General features: G+C 40.8%; 1 protein-coding gene across 1 annotated transcript in view; it reads right to left on the reverse strand.

Annotated features, from left to right (window-relative positions):
* Window positions 1-5,031: 5,031 nt before the first annotated feature.
* LOC133575565 (angiopoietin-related protein 1-like) overlaps window positions 5,032-18,364 on the reverse strand; it is a 41,281-nt gene continuing 27,948 nt past the window's right edge. Inside the window, exons 3-5 of the mRNA XM_061928243.1 lie at window positions 16,969-17,162; window positions 9,944-10,214; window positions 5,032-5,551 (exon numbers count right to left, since the gene is read on the reverse strand). Of these exons, the coding sequence (XP_061784227.1) occupies window positions 5,361-5,551; window positions 9,944-10,214; window positions 16,969-17,162 (656 nt within the window). The 3' untranslated portion in view covers window positions 5,032-5,360. The remainder of the gene's footprint in view (window positions 5,552-9,943; window positions 10,215-16,968; window positions 17,163-18,364) is intronic.

An 18,364-nucleotide genomic window follows, 5' to 3' on the forward strand; every position in this document is an offset into this window, starting at 1 on the left:
GGTCCGTAATAGCATCGCTTACGTGCAGTGATTTCTCCAGATTCTCTGAACCTTTTGATGATATTACGGACCGTAGATGGTGAAATCCCTAAATTCCTGCAATAGCTCATTGAGAAATGTTGTTCTTTAACTGTTCGACAAGTTGCTCACACATTTGTTCACAAAGTGGTGAACCTCGCCCATCCTTGTTTGTGAATGACTGAGCATTTCACGGAAGCTGCTTTTATACCCAATCATGGCACCCACCTGTTCCCAATTAGCCTGTTCACCTGTGGGATGTTCCAAATAAGTGTTTGATGAACGTTCCTCAACTTTCTCAGTCTTTTTTGCCAATTGTGCCAGCTTTTTTGAAACATGTTGCAGGCGTCAAATTCCAAATGAGCTAATGTTTGCAAAAAATAACAAAGTTTACCAGTTTGAACGTTAAGTATCTTGTCTTTGCAGTCTATTTAATTGAATATAGGTTGAAAAGGATTTGCAAATCATTGTATTCTGTTTTTATTTACGATTTACACAACGTGCCAACCTGGGTTTTGTATTACTGACTGTTGCAAACGGCCCTATGCAGGTAGCCATAACTGTCATGTGACCCTCCATGAAAACGAGTTTGACACCCGTGGTGTAATATTTCCATTCAGAAGATACTGATTAAAAAGAAAAACTGAATAATTTTAATTCTAAATAGTCATAGCTTTGCATTTAATAGCACGAAATGCAAGAAGTGAAGCTTTTTGCGTAGATTTGGAAAACACAGATGATAGTTTGACCTATACCAGGGGTCGGCAACCCAAAATGTTGAAAGAGCCATATTGGACCAAAAATACAAAAACAAATCTGTCTGCAGCCGCAAAAAAATGAAAAGCCATATTACATACAGATAGTGTGTCATGAGATATAAATTGAATTAAGAGGACTAAAAGGAAAGTAAATGAGCTCAAATATAGCTACAAACGAGGCATTATGATGCAATATGTACATATAGCTAGCCTAAATAGCATGTTAGCATCGATTAGCTTGCAGTCATGCAGTGACCAAATATGTCTGATTAGCACTCCACATAAGTCAATAACATCAACAAAACTCACCTTTCATGCACAACCTTAAAAGTTTGGTGGACAAAATGAGACAGAAAAAGAAGTGGCATAAAACACGTCCTAGAAAGTTATACATGTAAACAAACTACGGTGAGTTCAGGGACCGCCAAAATTAGTAGGACAAAACGGCGCTCGCCAAATACTCGAATCAGTGAAGCATGTTTAATATAAACAGTGTGCTTTATAACAATTAGGGAGGTTTGTGTCATGTTTGTCCTCCTACAGAAACCATATTAAAACAAAAAAATAGATTGTTTTCCCCTCATCTTTTTCCATTTTTCATACATTGCTGAAAAAGCTCCAGGGAGCCACTAGGGCGGCGCTAAAGAGCCGCATTCGGCTCTAGAGCCGCGGGTTGCCGACCCCTGACATATACTATACAAATTTACTAAATGTTTGTGGTTATGAGTCACATGTGAACTGTTGACTTGCTCATCTCCAGTTCCCCACAAAAATGCGCAAGCACTCTAAATGAAATGTGATTGCGAAAGGTATCTGTCTTCTCTTTAAAACAAGGAACACACAACCAAGCGTGTTCAACACAACTCTGTATTTCAGAAAAGTCAAGTACAGAATGTTCCACCATGTCAGTCTGACAAGTTTCTCTCCATGACGACAAGACTGGTAAATACGACCGTATATCTGCACCATTCCCACCCACAAGATAAGCCTGGAATGTGCATGTAATTTCAACAAAAAATACAACACATGAACTCTAAGTGCGGACAAAACTCTTTTGATTCTCATTCATGAACTCTGTCATTATGTTTGCATTGATGTCTGACCCCCGTAAAGCGATGTGTGGACCGTTGTGGTCCGACAGCAAAATGGGGCAATAAGGCAGTCTATTTCCAGCATCAGGACCATGGGCTGTTGGTCTTTCATGTGTTCTCTGCGCACACCAGTGTTGTTCAAACCACACCCAGCAGCTCTTCTCCTTTGCTTTCATATCAGTGATTACAGAGTGCACTGGCCCGCGACTTTGTCGATGGAAGATCTTTCCAAAAAAACAACAGTTATGCGTGGAAAGAATGTACAGTCGTGGTCAAAGGTTTGCATACACTTGTAAAGAACATTATGTCATGGTTGTCTTTAGTTTTCGATAATTTCGACAACTCTTATTTTTTTGTGATAGAGTGATTGGAGCACATACTTGTTGATCACAAAAAACATTGGCAAGTTTCTGGTTGAATTTTTGACAGCTGACAATGGAAAAAAAAATCTTCCAAATTCTTCAGGACAATCTAAAATCAACAGCCCGGAGGTTGGGTCTTGGCGCAGTTGGGTGTTCCAACAGGACAATGACCCCAAACACACGTCAGAAGTTTGTAAAAGAAATGGCTAAATCAGGCTAGAATAAGGTTTTAGAATGGCCTTCCCAAAGTCCTGACTTAAACGTGTGGACAATGCTGAAGAAACAAGTCCATGTCAGAAAACCAACAAATTTAACTGAATTGCACCAATTTTGTCAAGAGGAGTGCCCAAGACCTAACCTCCAGGCTGATGATTTTAGGTTGTTCGAAAGAATTTGGAGGTAATCCTCCTTTTTCATTGTCCCATCTGACATCACATGGACAACATATAAGACCTTCTGGAGGAAAGTTCTGTGGTCAGATGAAACAAAAATGGAACTGTTTGGCCACAATACCCAGCAATATGTTTAGAGGGGAAAAACTGAGGCCTTTAATCCCAGGAAAACCCGACCTACCATCAAGCATGGTGGTGGTAGTACTATGCTCTGGGCCAGTTTTGCTGCTAATAGAACTGATGCTTTTCAGAGAATAAATGGGACAATGAAAAAGGAGGATTACCTCCAAATTTTTCAGGACAACCTAAAATCATCAGCCCAGAGGTTGAGTCTTGGGCGCAGTTGGGTGTTCCAACAGGACAATGACCCCAAACACACGTCAAAAGTGGTAAAGGAATGGCCCCTCACTCACTCTCTCTGATGCCGAGAGGCTCGTCCACGCCTTTGTCTCCTCCAGGCTAGACTACTGCAACGCGTTTCTTGTCGGGATCCCCAGCAAGAACACCCAGAAGCTGCAGTACTTACAGAATAGTGCTGCTAGGATCCTGCGGAAATATGACCACATCACCCCAATTCTCAAATCCCTTCACTGGCTTCCTGTTCCACTCTGGATTGAATTCAAAGTCTCCCTGCTAACCCACCAGTGCCTCCATGGAAATGCCCCCCTCTACCTCAAAGAACTCACCCCCAAATCCTCCACACGACACCCACGCTCCGGACAGGCTAACCTCCTCCAACCTCCAAGAACAAAGCTACAAACAATGGGAGTCCGGGCTTTCTGCTCTGCCGCTCCCAGTCTGTGGAACGCTCTCCCTGACCACCTGAGGGCACCACAGACTGTGGATGCTTTTAAAAAAGGCTTAAAAGCCCTTCTTTAAAAAAAGCCTTTTTCTTAGATATGTGCATACTAGCTATAGGTATTTGGCTGTTCTAGTTTTTATTTTTATTTATTATCTTTTTTATTTATCTTATCTTATTTAATTTTTAATATTTTTTAATACACTGTAACACTTTGAGATTGTTTACTCAATATAAAGTGCTTTTTACAAAAAAAATCTATAATTATTGTTATTAAATCAGGCTAGAATTAAGGTTTTAGAATGGCCTTCCCAAATTCCTGACTTAAACGTGTGGACAATGCTGAAGAAACAAGTCCATGTCAGAAAACCAACAAATTTAGCTGAACTGCACCAATTTTGTCAAGAGGAGTGGTCAAAATTCAACCAGAAGCTTGCCAGAAGTTTGTGGATGGCTACCAAAAGTGCCTTATTGCAGTGAAACTTGCCAAGGGACATGTAAGCAAATATTAACATTGCTGTATGTATACTTTTGACCCAGCAGATTTGGTCACATTTTCAGTAGACCCATAATAAATTCATAAAAGAACCAAACTTCATGAATTGTATTTTGTGACCAACAAGTATGTGCTCCAATCACTCTATCACAAAAAAACAAGAGTTGTAGAAATTATTGGAAACTCAAGACAGCCATGACATTATGTTTTTCACAAGTGTATTTAAACTTTTGACCACAACTGTAAATGTCTGTATTTAAAAGGGTGCTAGGGGGAATATCTCGGAATGGACCGATTCCATTCCAATAACCCCCCCGCACCCTCCTCTTTTTCTCTTTCCATCCCGTCTGGCTTCATGAAATGTGTTTCTCGTTGTTGGTCTCAGTGCCTATAACTCTTCAAACTCTGTAAAACAACAAATAATTCCATGCTATTCAGGGAGTTTGAATGACAAAAAGTACACGTAAGAGCACACACAGAACGACTGCTATACATCCTTTCCCCTCAGGACACCGGGCCCTTTTCACTGTTATGATAAGTTAATTATACACATAAATTATATTTTCCAGCTCAAAGTAGTTAAAACATAAAGATCATTTTAAGTGTAGAGAGAAACGAAAAGGCCTTGAATTCAGAGAGGGCGAGTCAAAATAAAGCTGTAAAGATCCATTTTCCAGTTACCAGGAACTATTGCTAAAGTTAGATAGCCTACACGAGCGTTTCCTTGTGATGTTTATGTTGGCGGTGAGGTAGGAAGAGCTGCATTAAGATTTTAATCCTGGCAGCTCCTGTAAGGATGTAGTAAGAATTAGGAAAATATTAGGCTTGACGAATTAGACATGTTGCACATAAAAGATTGAACTGCACCTGCAGTTCTTAATTTTCTTTACCAATATATATATATATATATATATATATATATATATATATATATATATATATATATATATATATATATATATATACATAATGTGTAGGCGTGTGTATATATATCTATACACACACACACACACACACACACAAACATAGCCTATACATATATACATACATACATACATACATATATATATATATATATATATATATATATATATATATATATATATATATATATATATATATATATATATATATATATATATATATATATATATATCTCGGAACATTTGTGTTTTGCATGATACAGCATTTTCCTGAAATTTGTAGCTCTGACAAACAGAAACAAATGTCCATTGCATTGGCCGCTGTTTCTTACGAGGATATTACTGGATAAAGAAACACTATAAATATGCTCCCAATCTTCCTATTCGTGTAACTATAGCGATATGCATGTACATATGAACATAACAGTCCAGTCTGTAAGGGTGGGGATTCCTCCCTTCTGTCAATGATGATATTTGACATCACACTTTAAAAATGAGGTTCAAGTCCACAGTCAAGTGTCTCATGCGTCAATGGGCCGAATCATGAGGCGGACGGACTTCATGGAATAGAATCCTCCGCCGTAGTCAGCCCAGAAGATCCCGTCCTGGAATTTGCTTCTGTAGACGCCTCCGCTGTACCACACGCCGTTGAGATTGGCTTGGCCACAAGCATTGTACCACCAACCTCCTTTGTGGAAATGGGCACAGTTACCTGCAATGGGAGGATGGGATGTGAGACGGGATTGCATAAAAAAAGGCAACTCAAATGGATATGATTTACAATCTCAATTATTGTGTGCTGCATTCCATAGAATAGAGGGAGTCTAAATAGGGATGAGTATCAAATGTGATACTTCTTTCAGCTACGACCTAATTACATCGGTATTACCCGGGATCGATTCATGTACTATCAAGCGGTGAAATCTCTATTTGGCATTTGGCTCTCGCCTGTACCCTCCGTCTTCCTCCGGCCAGGGGAATTCATATTGTGCTACCAGAGGTGCGCAGAAGGAGAGAGGGGCAGCCATCATCCGGCAGCTTTGGAAATACGCTCATGTGGAAGCTGAAAAGCTTCATAGTGCACCTTACCAGTCGCACCAACAAGAGCTCACTAGCTCAGACTAGCGGAAACATTTGCATTGCCAGCATTTTGCAATTAGGTGTGTGATGAACCCGTCAGAGCCGTAACGCAATGGGAGAAGGCAAAGCTATTTTAACCTTCCCTGGCGCGCGCAGGCTAAGGTGGGATCCCGGTCCACAGTTGCGAGGTAGAGGGCCGGGCTGAGGTGGAGTTTTCATTCAGACATACTGACTTGTGTGAGATTCACACCTTTTCCCTTCAGCAACGAATCAAATAACCATGAAAATGGATGGCACTGGATCTATCGGGCACCACTGACACTAACCCTACTACTGGCCTCACCATCCCCAGGCAGAGCCTCCAAGAGAATCGCTCTGCTACCGTCAGGGACCTGCATGGCTCTGGCGGTTGTGACCCCAAGATGTAGGAAACAGGAGAACGACGTGCAGGTAAGAGTCTTTATTGTACTCAAGACAAGGAGGAGCAGTCATGCACCCCAAAGGTCCTCAACATAATTAATCTTCGAGGCAGGCATAAATAGCAGCCTGATTGGCAATTGCAACTTGGTGTGCCAGGCTGCCGATCAGGTACAGGTGAGGGAAACGAGCGCTCAGAGGAGACATGCAGGAAATGGAAATCAAATAAGAGCGCTCACAGGAAATAAACACAAAACAAGAAAACACAAAGGAGAAGTAAAGTGACAGATCGTCACAGTTACGCACAAAACCCTGAACCCTTGTGGCGGCCGAACGTTCAAAGCGACGTTGTTTTGAATTTGAATTTCCCCCAGGGATCAATAAAGTACTTTCTATTCTATTCTATTCTATTTGTGGACAACAAATAGGCGCCTTTTCCGAAGCCGAATTCAACAAGCGATGGACTGTTCAGTCCAGAGGTAATGATACCTCTCTGGTCAACAAAAGCACCTTGAAGATTCTAGCGGGAACTCTCGTTCAACCCTTTTTCGATTATGCTTGCACCTCCTGGTACCCTAGCACCTCCAAAACCCTCAAATCTAGACTCCAAACATCCCAGAACAAGCTAGTCAGGTTACTTCTAGACCTCCACCCCAGATCACACCTCACTCCAACCCACTTCTCCAAAGTGGGCTGGCTCAGGGTGGAGGACAGAGTAAAACAACTTGCACTGAGCCTAGTCTATAAAATCCGCTACACCTCCCTGATACCGAAGTACATGTCAAACTACTTCCTTAACGGAAATGACCACCATTACCACAACACCAGGGGGAGTTCCACAAACCACGTCAAACCCAGATTCCGATCTAACAAAGGTCTTAACTCATTCTCCTTCTATGCCACATCAATATGGAATGCACTCCCAACAGGTGTAAAAGAAAGGGCATCTCTATCCTCCTTCAAAACCGCACTAAAACAACACCTCCAGGGGCAACTTCAACCCTTGACTAACAACCCCCCCCCTCCACATCCCACCTCCCCGGATTATGAAAAACCAAATGTAAATAATCAAATGTAAATAATCAAATGTATATACTTGTTCTTATGATACCTGAACTCACTATGTTCTCTGCTCGCTGTACATATCCTATACCAAGTCAGACCTACACTGTTTCAATGTCCATTTCTCTGATGATGCAATTGTTGATGACTGAAGTGCTGACATCAACCAACCCCTCCTCATCCCACCCCCCGGATTGGAAATAATGTAAATAATTTAATGTATATACTATAAATAAATAAATGATAAATGGGTTGTACTTGTATAGCGCTTTTCTACCTTCAAGGTACTCAAAGCGCTTTGACACTACTTCCACATTTACCCATTCACACACACATTCACACACTAATGGAGGGAGCTGCCATGCAAGGCGCTAGTCAGCACCCATCAGGAGCAAGGGTGAAGTGTCTTGCTCAGGACACAACGGACATGACGAGGTTGGTACTAGGTGGGGATTGAACCAGGGACCGTCGGGTTGCGCACGGCCACTCTTCCACTGCGCCACGCCATATACTCTGATGATTAACTTGTGTGATGACTGTATTATGATGATAGTATATATTTGCATCATGAATTGTGTTCAACTTCAGCCTAGTGTTCAACTTTAGCCTAAACGCTTTCGGTCTGTAACATTTTCTTTTTCAATCTATGAATGTACAACTGTTTGTTTATTTTGTTGACCATTGACCGAAGAAGAATAATAAACTAAACTAATTTACGTGGACCCCAACTCAAACAAGTTGAAAAACTTATTCGGGTGTGTGGAGAGGCGGGGCTGGCGGTCCGACACCGGGGCCCGGTCCAAGATGGCGGCGAGGGGGCGTGGCCTGCGGACTCGCGTCCAAATGGACTACAGGTGCGTGGGTCGGGCAGCTGGGCACAATCAGTTAATCTGTCTGTGTATAAAAGGGTGACAGCCGAGAGAGACGGGAGGAGAGGTGGAGAGCCAGAGGCAAGACGCGGAGCACAGTACACCGCGAGAGCGAGACGGAGAAAAGGCAGCTGCTGAAAAGCACGCCAAAGGCGACGTGCTGCTGAAAAGCAGACGGCGGACGGGAGGAAACCATCCTCCGCTACCACGCGAACGATGGCGACGAAACCATCCTCCGCTACCACGCGAACGATGGCGACGTGCTGCTGAAAAGTAGACGGCGAACGACGGCAACGTGCTGCTGAAAAGCAGACGGCGAACGACGGCGACGTGCTGCTGAAAAGTAGACGGCGAACGACGGCGACGTGCTGCTGAAAAGCAGACGGCGGACGGGAGGAAACCATCCTCTGCTACCACGCGAACGACGGCAACGTGCTGCTGAAAAGTAGACGGCGAACGACGGCGACGTGCGCCTGAAAAGCAGACGGCGGACGGAAGGAAACCATTCGTGTGCTCACGTAAGAAAAGGCAGCTGCTGAAAATCACGCCAAAGACTCTGTTCCCGAAAAATAAAGAAGTCTAAAGCATCTCACGACAATGTCTTCCCTGGAATGGTCCTGAGAACCCACCCGGAAGCAAGGGTCTTCCACAGGGTGTTACCATTTAGTGGTCAATTGTACGGAATATGTACTGTACTGTGCAATCTACTAATAAAAGCTTCAATCAATCAATCAAAAAGCGTGATTTGGTTGGTCGTTTTTTACAGAGGTTAATTCTAGAGGAGTCCATTGTTCTGTGTGCATTCTGTGACCAAAGAAACCACCTAATACACACATAATAAGGTTGATTCAATGATTCCCAGGTCATAATCTGTCTGTGAAAAAATAATTATCCCTTCTTCACAGAAACTCTCTACCAATAAGTGGGATGCTTTGTTGGGGCACCTGATTCCACAAAATGATACACGGGCATGATGGACAGGCGGATCGGTGCGGCATCTTCAGTGTTGCGGACGCTGTTTCGATCCGTTGTGGTGAAGAAGGAGTTGAGCCGGAAGGCAAAGCTCTCAATTTACCGATCGATCTACGTTCCCATCCTCAGCTATGGTCATAGGCTTTGAGTTATGACCGAAAGGACAAGATCACGGGTACAAGCGGCCGAAATGAGTTTTCTCCACAGGGTGGCGGGACTCTACTTTAGAGATAGGCTAAGAAGCTCTATCATCCGGGGGGAGCTCAAAGTAAACCCGCTGCTCCTCCATATCGAGAGGAGCCAGATGAGGTGATTCGGGCATCTGGTCAGGATGCCACCCAAACGCCTCACTGGGGAGGTGTTTAGGGCACGTCAGACCGGTAGGAGGCCACGTGGAAGACCTAGGACACGTTGGGAAGACTGTTTCCCGGCTGGCCCGGGAACGCCTCGGGATCCCCCGTGAGGAGCTGGACAAAGTGGCTGGGGAGAGGGAAGTCTGGGCTTCTCTGCTTGGGCTGCTTCCTCTGCGACCCGACCTCGGATAAGCGGAGGAAAATGGATGGATGGGCAAACATACCAGTTTGTTTGGCTGCAGGAAAACTAAGACGGTATACGAAAACTAAAGTATCAATGCAGGTTCCTTTGTAATTTAACTTTATTAAAACACTCATAAGATAATAAAATATCAAGAGTTTTATGTATACCTGAGAAGGCGTCCTTGTCTCGATCCAGAGTAGTGAACTGTTTGCCGTTGTGGCTGCTGAGGGAGTCACCAGCGTTGCCTCGATAGGTGCCCAACCTCAGGCGGTAACCCTCGCTCTCAGGCTCCAGGTGGAAGCTGCTGTACTGAGCGTACACCTTCTTTCCCATCCAGTCCTCCAACTCCACCTGTAGCTTGTAGTCGCCCTGACGTCCCAGCTTGTAGATGCCTTCCAGACCGAGCCAGTACTCCCCGTCTATGTTTCCGAAACCGCTCTAGAGGGAGATCGAAAGAAAGATTACACAAAGACGACAGAAAATGGTGCACATTGCTTTTATAACAATGTTAGTTCTGGTTGTAGGTTAGACAAATGAAAACTGGCCCCACCATGTACTCAGTACTTGCATCCGTATCTTACGTACATAAAATATTTGTTATTTCATGTCTGCATGTACCTGAGTGACAATTTCTATATTTTGAAGTACCTTGAAATAATATTGTATTCTATTGAACAGAGGCTTCAACAGGATGTGGTTTTCAATTAGGATGCTTTACATACCAGCTCTGTCCTCTGAATAAGGGTCATTGTGGATCATTTGCTTTGCTCCAATTTGCATATAGCTTTCCCTATACCTATGCACTTTCCTGCTGCACTGTTTCCTTTGTCATTGAATACATGTTTACATACGCTACCCTGCAGTCTCTTCATCCTAGGGTTCCAGACCAACACATAGTGTAACAAAAAGGTGCATATCTGACACAAAAGGGCCTAATAGTTTAGGTCAGAGATGTCCAAACCTTTTCCACTAAAAAATGAACACATTTTTAATTTATTTATTTTTTAATTTTTTTATTTCTTTAAACCAATACATTATATGTTGTAACCATCAGGGCTCCCTTCAATTTTGGTGAATGTTAACTTTAATTACTGAGACCAAAAGGGTCTCAGTAATTAAAGTGTTAAAATGAAGTCATATATTAATAGTTTTTTGATCCTATTATTTATTCTTCTACAGATCAACTTCCGATCTGTTGCCATAAAGTTTAGTTTTTTCTATATGTATGTTATGTCCAACCCCCCCCAAAAGAAAAACCCAGTTTTTATGGCAAAAATACTAAACATGCGATATTTTCCCCTAAACATGTTTCAAAATGTAATATATTTGATGTGAATTAATTGGAGCCTTAAATAGGTAAATAATTCCTAATAGCATTGCTTTTGACTGTTTATTATTTTAAAAACAACAAAAAATCAGACTAAAAGTCTTGGGGATCTAAAAAGTCCCCACTCAAGAAATTGTTTAAAATAAGTCATATATCAATATATATTATTTTCATTTTCAATGCTTAAATCTCTAGATCAGGGGTTCTTAACCTTTTTGATCTCAGAGCCTAAGTTTTCCACTACAGAAGGGCCTGGGGCCCATTCAAATATTAACACTAAGGTATTTATTTTACTGTTGATTTGAAATATATTCAATAATTATATCTAACTTACTTACAGATTATTAGGAGAAATTTTGTCAAATGATATACAACTTTAATCATGTAGATTATTATCAAGGCTTAGGTCAGGCTGGTTACAAAAATAAATATTAATCAATTATACTGCAAAAATAGGGACTTCAATTACGGATGAAAAATAAATGTGCATACAATTACACAGTCTTAAAATTAATAACTAAATTAATAATGAAAAATATTAATTCTAGAGGAACTGCACTTTAAAAAAAGAAATTGCCTATCCTTCACAAGTATTATGAAAGACATGACGGCGGAAGGAAATTTTAAAAATACATTTTAAATATTAAATAAACGTAAATAAAAGTCCACTTACCCCAATGTAAGCTCCTCTATTTTGCCCATAAAATCCAATAAATAAAAATTCAAAAACCGCCAACAATACTCCATTTACATTTCGTGATTTGAATATTAAGAGTGGTCTGCTGCTTCCTTGCTTCCTTGCTCCCTGTAAGTTTATTCTTGATCATAAATCAGGCATCTCACCTGGACAGAAGAAGTCTGACTAGGTATTCTGACAAGTTGGTACACTTTGTCGGCCATTTAGGACCAGAAAATGGCCAGAATGACACGAAAAGACGCTTGGTCGCCTCCACTGCACTCTGTTTCTTTGTGAGGATTATGAGACATTCTTTATCTAAATGGGAATATATGAACATCCTCGTAGTCGGCATCCTAATGACAGCAGACATTGTACAGTAAGTGATGTTTTATTACTGTATGTGTGTTGGCTCTCATAAATTCTGCAGTGAGTAATGTGATGTGATGTAATGTGAGTAGTGATACGTTTTTGAAATTAATGCGCCGCGTATGCTTAAAATAAGCACAATCCGTAGATATAACACTTATATAAGATTTAAAGTATTTTTGATAGTAGGCTATTATAGCCAATATAGACACTTACATCATGTGTTGTCTTCATTATAACGCTTATAAACGACTTTTAAAGTCATTTTAAATATTAGGCTATCATAGCTAATATAACACTTACATCCTGTGTTGTCTTCATTATATCACGTATGTAAAACTTTTAAAGTCATTTTGATAGTAGGCTAATATAGCTAATATAGACACTTACATCATGTGTTGTCTTCATTATAACACTTATGTAAGACTTTTAAAGTGATAGTAGGCTAATATAGCTAATATAGACCCTTACATCATGTGTTGTCTTCATTATAACACTTACATAAGACTTTTAAAGCCATTTTGATAGTAGGCTAATATAGCTAATATAGACACTTACATCATGTGTTGTCTTCATTATAACACTTATGTAAGACTTTTTAAGTCATTTTCATAGTAGGCTATTATAGCCAATATAGACACTTACATTATGTGTTGTCTTCATTATAACACTTATATAAGACTTTTAAAGTCATTTTGATAGTAGGCTATTATAGCTAATATAGACACTTACATCATGTGTTGTCTTCATTATAACACTTATATAAGACTTTTAAAGCCATTTTGATAGTAGGCTAATATAGCTAATATAGACACTTACATCATGTGTTGTCTTCATTATAACACGTATATAAAACTTTTAAAGTCATTTTGATAGTAGGCTATTATAGCTAATATAGACACTTACATCATGTGTTGTCTTCATTATAGCACTTATATAAGACTTTTAAAGCCATTTTGATAGTAGGCTAATATAGCTAATATAGACAATTACACCATGTGTTGTCTTCATTATAACACTTATATAAGACTTTTAAAGTATTTTGATAGTAGGCTATTATAGCCAATATAGACTCTTACATCATGTGTTGTCTTCATTATAACGCTTATATAAGACTTTTAAAGTCATTTTCATAGTAGGCTATTATAGCCAATATAGACACTTACATTATGTGTTGTCTTCATAATAACACTTATATAAGACTTTCAAAGTCATTTTGATAGTAGGCTATCATAACTAATATAGACACTTACATCATGTGTTGTCTTCATTGTAACACTTATGTAAGACTTTTAAAGACATTTTGATAGTAGGCTATTATAGCTAATATAGACACTTACATCATGTGTTGTCTTCATTATAACACTTATATAAGACTTTTAAAGCCATTTTGATAGTACCGTATTTTCCGCACTATAAGGCGCACCTAAAAACCACAATTTTTCTCAAAAGCTGACAGTGCGCCTAATAACCCGGTGCGCTTTATTACGATTCATTTTCATAAAGTTTCGGTCTCGCAACTTCGGTAAACAGCCGCCATCTTTTTTCCCGGTAGAACAGGAAGCGCTTCTTCTTCTACGCAAGCAACCGCCAAGGAAAGCACCCGCCCCCATAGAACAGGAAGCGCTTCACCCGCCCCCATAGAACAGGAAGCGCTTCACCCGCCCCCGGAAGAAGAAGAAAAAACGCGCGGATATCACCGTACGTTTCATTTCCTGTTTACATCTGTAAAGACCACAAAATGGCTCCTACTAAACGATCCGGGTCATAAAAAGACGCAATCTCTCCATCCGCACACGGATTACTACCGTATTTCACAGCAACTGAACCGCACTGTGGAACGGGAGCACGTACGGTGAATATTCGCTCCACAGGGAATGAGAAGTCATCCTTCACTGTGGTTCTAGCTTGCCATGCTAACTTCCACTCATGGTGATATTCAAAAGGAAGACCTTGCCAAAAGAGACCTTTCCAGCCGGCGTCATCATAAAAGCTAACTCGAAGGGATGGATGGATGAAGAAAAGATGAGCGAGTGGTTAAGGGAAGTTTACGCGAAGCGGCCGGGTGGCTTTTTTCACGCAGCTCCGTCCATGTTGATATATGACTCTATGCGCGCCCACATCACAGATGGTGTCAAAAAACAAGTGAAGCACACAAATACAACACTCGCCGTCATTCCGGGTGGATTAACCAAAGAACTCCAACCGCTGGATATTGGTGTCAACAGGGCATTCAAATCACGACTGCGAACTGCGTGGGAAAAATGGATGACCGAAGGCGAACACACCTTCACTAAGACGGGCAGACAACGCCGGACAACATACGCCAACATCTGCCAGTGGATTGTAAATGCCTGGGCAGATATTTCTGTCACAACTGTGGTCCGAGCTTTCCGGAAGGCAGGATTCACAGAACTGCTGCACAACAACAGCGACACTGAATCCGATGATTTCGAAGAGACGGAGCCCGCCATTTTGGAAGCCACGCTAGCGCAACTTTTCAATTCGGACACCGAAGACGAAGAATTCGAAGGATTTACCGGTACGAATGAAGAATAACTTCAGAAAGTGAGCGCTATGTTTATTTTGTGTGTTGTGTGTTGTGACATTAACGTTCGAGCAACATTACCGGTATGTTGCTATTGCTCTACACCATTTTGAATTTTACTATGTTTGTGATTGCACATTTGTACATTTTGGGACAGAGTTGTTAGAACGCTGGTTTTCAATATATTATTAAAGTTTGACTGAACTATCTGACTGTTTTTTTGACATTCACTTTAGCGCAGCGTTTTTTTGACATTCACTTTAGCGCAGCGTAGGCGCGGCTTTTAGTCCGGGGCGGCTTATTGGTGGACAAAATTATGAAATATGTAATTCATAGAAGGTGCGGCTAATAATCCGGTGCGCCTTATAGTGCGGAAAATACGGTAGGCTAATATAGCTAATATAGACAATTACACCATGTGTTGTCTTCATTATAACACTTATATAAGACTTTTAAAGTATTTTGATAGTAGGCTATTATAGCCAATATAGACTCTTACATCATGTGTTGTCTTCATTATAACGCTTATATAAGACTTTTAAAGTCATTTTCATAGTAGGCTATTATAGCCAATATAGACACTTACATTATGTGTTGTCTTCATAATAACACTTATATAAGACTTTCAAAGTCATTTTGATAGTAGGCTATCATAACTAATATAGACACTTACATCATGTGTTGTCTTCATTGTAACACTTATGTAAGACTTTTAAAGACATTTTGATAGTAGGCTATTATAGCTAATATAGACCCTTACATCATGTGTTGTCTTCATTATAACACTTATATAAGACTTTTAAAGCAATTTTGATAGTAGGCTAATATAGCTAATATAGACAATTACACCATGTGTTGTCTTCATTATAACACTTATATAAGACTTTTAAAGTGTTTTGATAGTAGGTTATTATAGCCAATATAGACTCTTACATCATGTGTTGTCTTCATTATAACGCTTATATAAGACTTTTAAAGTCATTTTGATAGTAGGCTATCATAACTAATGTAGACACTTACACCATGTGTTGTCTTCATTATAACACTTATATAAGACTTTTAAAGTCATTTTGATAGTAGGCTATCATAGCTAATACAGACACTTACGTCATGTGTTGTCTCCATTATAACACTTATATAAGACTTTTAAAGTCATTTTGATAGTAGGCCATTATCACTAATATAGACACTTACATCATGTGCTGTCTCCATTATAATACTTATATAAGACTTTAAAAGTCATTTTTGATAGTAGGCTATTATAGCTAGTATAGACACTTACATTATGTGTTGCCTTCATTATAACACTTACATAAGGCTTTTCATTTTTTGCGGCTACAGACAGATTTGTTTTTTGTATTTTTGGTCCAATATGGCTCTTTCAACGTTTTGGGTTGCCGACCCCTGGTCTCGGTCGAAGTCAGTCTTGTTTTTTTAACCAATCTTCAAACTGCCGTTGCTTGTTTGTCGTTAACACAGCAACCGATCGGACTCTGTTTGTGACACTTTTCGGGTAATGTTTGAGAACATTTGTGCAAAATATGTGCACAATTACGGCTGGAAAACACTACCGCAGACCTGGTCCGGCCAAATCCTGGGGAAGTCGTCAATCACAAATGTGAAAACTACTGGCTCGAATGTTTGTGCTGACTAAAACTATGAACAATCTGTGTGTCTGGCTACGTGCCCTTAGAACACTTTACTTGGTAGAGATGGTTGAGGTTTGCAGAAACTGTGGATCAGTGAAGAAAGCCAGCATATGATGAACGATTGAGAGTTTCATTCCGGGGGCCTCCCCACTTTGGGCTTGTGGCGGCTTTGTGAGAGAGGCACCGAGGCAAATCAATGTCAAAGAGAGCAATTTAGCTCCCACTGAGACACAGAAAGGCCAACCAAGTATACCGGCAGCGACAAACTCCACCTATAATCCTCCCAGACTTGGATGAGCGGGCCCATATGTAGTGGTATGCACTAAGCCAATCAGCCATTCCTCCAGGAAGGCAGCGCAGTAGTAGCGGTTTTGGAAAGAAACCCCCACAGATTTAGCTGTGGAACATATCTTTGCCGTGGGCCATCTGAGGTTTCATAATGGAAATATCAAACTAAAAAGCACACTGCTGACAGGGCGTTATATTTCACAAAAAAAACACAAGGACTCTGACCTAAAGGAAATAGTCCCCCCACAAGGTTTCTGCGGGTACTATAAGGCAGCTCTGTTATCTCTGGACTGAGTATTTTGAAGTTGGGGAAGCCCGAGTGTCGGTGCACTCACCTTGTAATTTTCCCAGTTCCGGAAGAAGTTAACAGAGCCGTCTTTCCGGCTCTGGATTACAGTCCAGCCTCCGTTGTCCATGTCCTGCTCACACCACACCTGCAGGGACCTATCGGTCTCGTCGGGTTTGATCAAGTACATGCCGCTGGTGATGTGGCCGGCTTCCTGAGCCTCCAGACAGTCTCTGAATGGACCTTTAGGCCAAGAATAACAGGAGATAAGGAAAAAACACTTAACAAAATATTTAAAATACATAAAATAATACAATTACATAATACAAAACCCAAAACCAGTCAAGTTGGCACGTTGTGTAATTTGTAAATAAAAACAGAATACAATGATTTACAAATCCTTTTCAACTTATATTCAATTGAATAGACTGCAAAGACAAGATATTTAATGTTCGTACTGAAAAACTTAATTTTTTTTGCAAATAATCATTAACTTAGAATTTAATGGCAGCAACACATTGCAAACAAGTTGTCACAGGGTCATTTTTACCACTGTGTTACATGGCCTTTCCTTTTAACAACACTCAGTAAACGTTTGGGAACTGAGGAGACTAATTTTTGAAGCTTTTCAGGTGGAATTATTTCCCATTCTTGCTTGATGTACAGCTTAAGTTGTTCAACAGTCTGGGGTCTCAGTTGTGTTCTTTAGGCTTTGTATTGCGCCACACAGGTCTGGACTACAGGCAGGCCAGTCTAGTACCCGCACTCTTTTACTATTAAGCCACGCTGTTGTAACACGTGGCTTGGCATTGTCTTGCTGAAATAAGCAGGGGCGTCCATGGTAACATTGCTTGGATGGCAACATATGTTGCTCCAAAACCTGTATGTACCTTTCAGCATTAATGGCGCCTTCACAGATGTGTAAGTTACCCATGTCTTGGGCACTAATACACCCCCATACCATCACAGATGCTGGCTTTTGAACTTTGCGCCTATAACAATCCGGATGGTTCTTTTCCTCTTTGGTCCGGAGGACACGACGTCCACAGTTTCCAAAAACAATTTGAAATGTGGACTCGTCAGACCACAGAACACTTTTCCACTTTGTATCAGTCCATCTTAGATGAGCTCAGGCCCAGCGAAGCAGACAGCGTTTCTGGGTGTTGTTGATAAATGGTTTTCGCCTTGCATAGGAGAGTTTTAACTTGCACTTACAGATGTAGCGACCAACTGTAGTTACTGACAGTGGGTTTCTGAAGTGTTCCTGAGCCCATGTGGTGATATCCTTTACACACTGATGTCGCTTGTTGATGCAGTACAGCCTGAGGGATCGAAGATCACGGGCTTAGCTGCTTACGTGCAGTGATTTCTCCAGATTCTCTGAACCCTTTGATGATATTACGGAGCGTCGATGGGGAAATCCCTAAATTCCTTGCAATAGCTGG

This window comes from Nerophis lumbriciformis, linkage group LG03 (assembly GCF_033978685.3).
Source record: "Nerophis lumbriciformis linkage group LG03, RoL_Nlum_v2.1, whole genome shotgun sequence".
Taxonomy (NCBI): domain Eukaryota; kingdom Metazoa; phylum Chordata; class Actinopteri; order Syngnathiformes; family Syngnathidae; genus Nerophis; species Nerophis lumbriciformis.